General features: G+C 56.2%; 1 protein-coding gene across 1 annotated transcript; it reads left to right on the top strand.

The window, feature by feature from the left end:
* The first annotated feature begins 362 nt into the window (after window positions 1-362).
* Window positions 363-3,419, top strand: SOWAHB (sosondowah ankyrin repeat domain family member B). The gene has a single exon (XM_074949942.1). The coding sequence runs from the start codon at window positions 556-558 to the stop codon at window positions 2,560-2,562; it is 2,007 nt and encodes a 668-aa protein (XP_074806043.1). The 5' UTR covers window positions 363-555; the 3' UTR covers window positions 2,563-3,419.
* Window positions 3,420-5,469: the final 2,050 nt, after the last annotated feature.

Below are 5,469 nucleotides of genomic sequence, written 5' to 3'. Positions count from 1 at the left end.
CGATCCCACCACCTCCCCCTCCAGAGGAAACTTACTTGTGACACCACTTTGAACGCCAGGCAAAGCAACACACTTCAATTCTCCCCACCTTCTTTCGGTGACAGCCCTGAGCGTGGCTGTGATCAAAGGAAACGGGAGGGGGCAGGTAACGTGAAAGTAAAAACAATCACTTGCCCACAGGTGAGAGCTGAGTTTCTCTGCCTCTTGCCTTTCCTGGGCCCACACTCGGTGTGACTCCGGCCTGACTCATCCCGGGAGAGCAGGGGAGTGCTCGTGCCTGCGAGAGGGGAGGAGCTGGGGGGGGTGGCTGGGCGGAGCAGAGGCGAGCAGGTGAAACTGACTCCAGGAGGAACTTTATCAGGGACTGGTCTCAAGGAGAAGGGCGAGCGTCTCCCTGCCGTTCCAGCACCTGCCCAGGAGAGGGGGTGCAGGCCGGGGGCCATGCTGGGCTCGCTGGGCAGGGGCGAGGTGACAGCTCCCCGCTGCTGCGCCGGCCTGCCGGGGGCTGCCCTGCCCGGGTGTCGGTGACCCGCACCGAGAGACTGGGGCAGAGCCATGGCCAGGGAGCTGAGCCAGGAGGAGCTGCTGGATTTCCTCTGCCAGGCCGGGGGCCGAGTGACCAACGCCGCCTTGCTGGGGCACTTCAAGCGCTTCCTGCGGGACCCCGGGGCGGCCGGGCAGGTGCAGCAGCGCCGGGAGCAGTTCAAGAGCCTCGTGAACTCGCTAGCCACGGTGAAGCAGGAGGCGGGCGGCGGCCCCAAGTACGTGGTGCTGAGGAGAAGGTACCGGGACCTGCTGGGCGAGGAGCTGAGGCCACCTGCCGCGGAGCCGCCCCCAGGGCCCGGGCGGTGCCAGGGGCAGGGCCTGGCCGGTGCGCCCCCAGGGAAGGAGGCGGCTCCTCCAGCCGCCCAGCCAGGGAGCGGAGCGGGCTCCCCGGGAGGCCGGGGGAGCGGGGCGCACGGCGGGCTCCGGGAGCAGCAGCGCCCGGCCCCCCGCGGCCGCCTCCCCCGGGATCATCCCCGCTCCTGCCCGGGCAGAGCTGGCCGGGGGGCTCCCGGCCTCCCCCAGGCTGACTCAGGGAGGCAGGGAGCGGAGCCGCCTCCTGCCCCGGCTCGGGCCGCGGGTGGCCAGGGGCACCCCCCGGAGCGCTGCGCCCCGGGCCCGGAGCTGCGCCGGGCTGCCCCGCACGCTCTCCCCGGGGCGCCCCGGGCTCCCGGCCCCTGCGCTCCCGCCTGGCTCCAGCAGCAGCGGACCAAGGAATGTGTGGAGAGGAGCCGAGGTGCGGGGCAGGCGGCCCGGGACAGCTGGTCCGCTCCTCGCTCGGCCGACGGCAGCTGCCCGGCCCCGGCCCGGGCGCTCCCCGAGGGCGGCTGGAGGTGCCCCCAGCCCATCTTCAGGAGCATCCGCTGCCAGCTGGCCCTGCAGGACCTGGAGGATTTCGTGGAGCAGGCGAGCCTTGGGAGCGAAGGGGGCAGCGAGGGTGGCACCGGCAGCGAGGGGAGCGACTCCCCGCAGGAGGCGGGGGATACGGCTGCCAGCCCCGCTGGGGGAGCAGGCCAAGGGCCCAGGGACCCAGGGGCGCTAGCCTCGCGCTGCCAGCCGCTCAGCAACGGGGCCCCCAGCCACCGCTACCTCCGCAGCAAGGGCAGGGCCAATGGGCAGGTGGTGGAGGTGAATGGCACCGCGCCCTGCACCCGCCACTCCTTCAGGAGCAAGAGTGCCCAGGAGAGGAGCAGGGTGTCCTCCTCTGCGGATGAGCTGAGGGCCCAGGACCAGGGGAGGAGAGGCCGGCGCCCCCGGAGGTCCAGGAAGATGGCCAAGGGGGCAATATTGGCTTCCCCAGGTGTGGACACTCCCATTACGTTCCAGTTCTTGGGCTCTGTGCAAAGACAGACTTGTGTGCCTGCAGAGGAGGTGCTGCCCGTCCCGCACAGACCTTTGGACTCCAGGCCCTCCTCTGTGCCGCTAGACCCCAGGGAACACAACTGGATCGTCATGGTGGCTGCTGGCTCCTGGGTGCAGGTCCGGGCGCTCTTCCTGGAAGATCCCCAGCTTGCTTTGCAGAGGGACTTTATTTCGGGCTACACCGCACTCCACTGGATCGCCAAACATGGAGCCAACCAAGTGCTCCAGGACTTGGTCAGCGGGGCTGAGAAAGCGGGCACCCCCCTGGATGTGAACGTGAAGTCCAGCTGTGGCTACACCCCATTGCACCTAGCGGCCATCCATGGACACCAGAGGATCATGAAGCTGCTGGTCCAGAAGTTGAACTCCAAGGTCCATGTGAGGGACAGCAGTGGAAAGAGGCCTTGGCAATACCTGAGCAGCTCAACCTCTGGAGAAGTGTGGCAGCTGCTGGGGGCTCCAAAGGGCAAGACAATCTTCCCTATCCAGCCCTTAGTCAGACATGCCTCACCCCCCAGAAAGGCCAAGAGCCAGGAGGTGGCCAGGCGTATCAGTAGGAAAACCTCCCTCGCAGCCTGCCTGAAACCAAAGCACATGAAATGGAAAATGGCTACCAAGTACCCTGCCCTGAGGGAGCGGGAGGAGTATAGCGACTGACAAGGCAGCAGAGTTACCCCAAGGTGGGGACCACATGTACAAGCCTTGAGTATTTGGTACAGAGCCCTTCTAGGCAGGTTGGTTTGCACAATGTGGGGTCAGTCTAGAGGTGGAGGAGAGGGGGCACTTTCTGGTTAACTTAGACTCTTACACTTGAACTACTTGGGGATCCTTTTCTGGCCTATTTTTAATAGAAAATCCATCTAGAAACCTTCTGTCCAGTGAGCTAATGCTGTGACAACTCCCTGCCATATGAGACCACCAACTTTGGGAGGCAGCTGGGGGCACTTGCTCCCTGAAGCTTAGCCATGACCCCTACTTGAGATCTCGGACTACTGGCCCCTAGTTCAGGCGGTTAGTCTCAGAAGCAGTTCTTTAGATGCTGGAAAGGTGTGGTGGTGAAAGATAGGCAAGGGAGTAAGTAGTGATCACAGGAAGAAAAGACTTGAGAAAACCCTAAATCATCCCTATCTGACCTGGCCTCCAGATTGAAACCAAGAGCAGAGAGTGAGCCAAAACTCACCTTCAGGTACTTCCTGCTGTGGAGGGAGGCACAGATCGTCACCAAAACAATAACAGAAATATTCACGTGTCGGGGGAAGGGGGTGGTGATAAAGCTGTTAAATTGGAACATCATGTGCACTACACTAGTTGTACAGACAAATAATTCATGTTAGCAGCCAAGGGTGTGTGAGGAGAGAATGGAGACTCTTCCCTGGGGAATGTTAATGAGAGAGATGAAGAATCTTTGGGACAGTCCTCATCCTAGAGACCCAACCTTTAAAGCTGCTTTGATGAACATCCAAGACTTGCTGTTTCAGTGTAGATCAAAAGAGTGACTGAAAAAGGCACTGTCAGAAAGATGAGAAATATGGCTAATCTATTTAAAAAACAATGTTTTTAAATTAACAAGGTTCATAAAGCTTTTTTTTTTTCTTTTTTTTAATAATGTGGATTCATTAGTCATTCATCATGCTGCCAGTTAGTGTTAAAACATTTTCTGGAAAGAAAATGATCAACAAAGCAGGGTGTCTGTTCTTCTTATTCTTTTCATCCACAGCTGAGGACTATTTGCGGGCTTTCACATCTTCCTAACACAACACACACAATCAGCAATCATGCACCTTGGTGCTGGGCTACTTGTCCAAGGCCAGCTTTGTTAGTCCTGTTGCATTTATGCCATCTGCCTGTCTTTCACATTTGAACAGGTAATTATTCCTAAATGCAACTGAGTGGTTTTTGACAGTTTCAAAAATTAGATGAATTCTCCATTTGAATATTCTACGCAACAATTTTTTTTTTGTTTTGTTCCTTCAGTTTAAAGGAAATATTTCATGGGTCTTAAGCTTTGGAATAATATTTTACTAAACCTAAATTGGGGGGGGGGGCAAGTTTATACACTGGCCCTTTAACCTCGATGGATTTTAATATTTCAATCAAGGACTGAACTCACTTTTAAAGCCAAAGAGGTTAAAGAGCATGGGGTGAGCACCCTGCCGTTTCCAGGGGCCTTTTGTCTGTGAAGTCTCTGGGTGGGATGGAGGTAAGAGCAGACACTCGGGGAGGGGGGGTGTGATATTCGTTCCAGAACTGGATCATTCCAAGCCACTCCACACCCACCTTCTTTACAGTGTTCAGCATCACGGGGTGTGCTAACAGTCTGCTGCTGTACCTCCCTGCTCACTTCAGGGGTGACACTCACCCTGGCACATAAGGCCCTCTTAACGTGGCCCCCCCCCCAAAAAAAAACCCCAGGGTACGGCATGCTGAATGGAGCAGGCATGAAGGGAATTTTGTACCTACGCTACATACTGTAGACGGGGGGCCCTCAACCAGTCCCTTGAAGGTGGAAGGCCACAATGGCATGAGGGTCAGGGTTACAGACTGAGATTGACATTTATGCAGATTTTTCTATCACGTAGGTTTAGTGGGGCCAAGGCAGCTGTGATCACTTACCTACTTAGTCCCTGACAAATACCCCTGCTGCAGTCAATACTGAGCCTGGGCCTGATTTCCTCCCCTTCCTGCCCCTTGATATGAGTGACGCCTACTTCTAGCATTCACTCCCATGGCCCCTGCTTTATCCTGGCTGTCTCTGTTGGGGGTAGATGAATGGGGCACAGCTACAGTGGACAGGGGAAGGGCCACAGGGGTTGATAAGGGCAGCAGTGAGGTCAGCCATCCACCGAGATGGCTAGGCTCTCCCTAGAAGCCCTGACCCTTCTACCCAGCTGTTCCAAGGCTGCCAGGACACTTGTACATATTGAGGTTTGTGCTCCCTGCCCACTCTGGTGGGCAAACCATGCTCATGTGTGGCAGGCAACAGCCATTACTGCTAGATCAATCACCTGCAGAGGAAGGGCTAGAAACCTTGCCCTTCATCTTACAAAAAATATCCAAACCCACAGGCTTCCATCACCTGAGCTCAAGGATCTCTCTCCTAAACCACCAGGTGATATCACACAGACCCTGATCCTACAAATGTGCTTAACTTTACTACCATCACTAATCCCAGCCAAGTAGTAAAACCAACTATTTCCCATAACCTATGCCCTATACCCTGTCAGCATGTAACCTCAGGAGCTCTATGAGCATGAATGCACAAAACTTCTGACTTGACTTGACCCATTGCATGGTTTTTTCAGTAGGACAAGGCATGATCTGCCCTGTATTTGCAACCCAAAGGCTGCAGCATCGTAAAGCATTAGTACCAGCAAGTGAAATTGGCTGGAAGTGGAATATACTGAAAGTGACACTGCTGAGTCTATTTTCATTATCCAAGCTGAGCAAACGGCACAAAGTTAAACCAAGAGAGCATAAATAGCAAAGAGCAACTTAGATTGTTAATAAACTAAGATGTTATCCAAAAACAGGGAAGGAACTTTTAAACTGGCTTCTGGAAGTTCA

The sequence above is a fragment of the Natator depressus genome, chromosome 4 (genome assembly GCF_965152275.1).
Source record: "Natator depressus isolate rNatDep1 chromosome 4, rNatDep2.hap1, whole genome shotgun sequence".
Classification (NCBI taxonomy): domain Eukaryota; kingdom Metazoa; phylum Chordata; order Testudines; family Cheloniidae; genus Natator; species Natator depressus.
The sequence above is the reverse complement of the archived record's forward strand: the minus strand, read 5'-3'. Positions and strand labels throughout refer to the sequence as shown.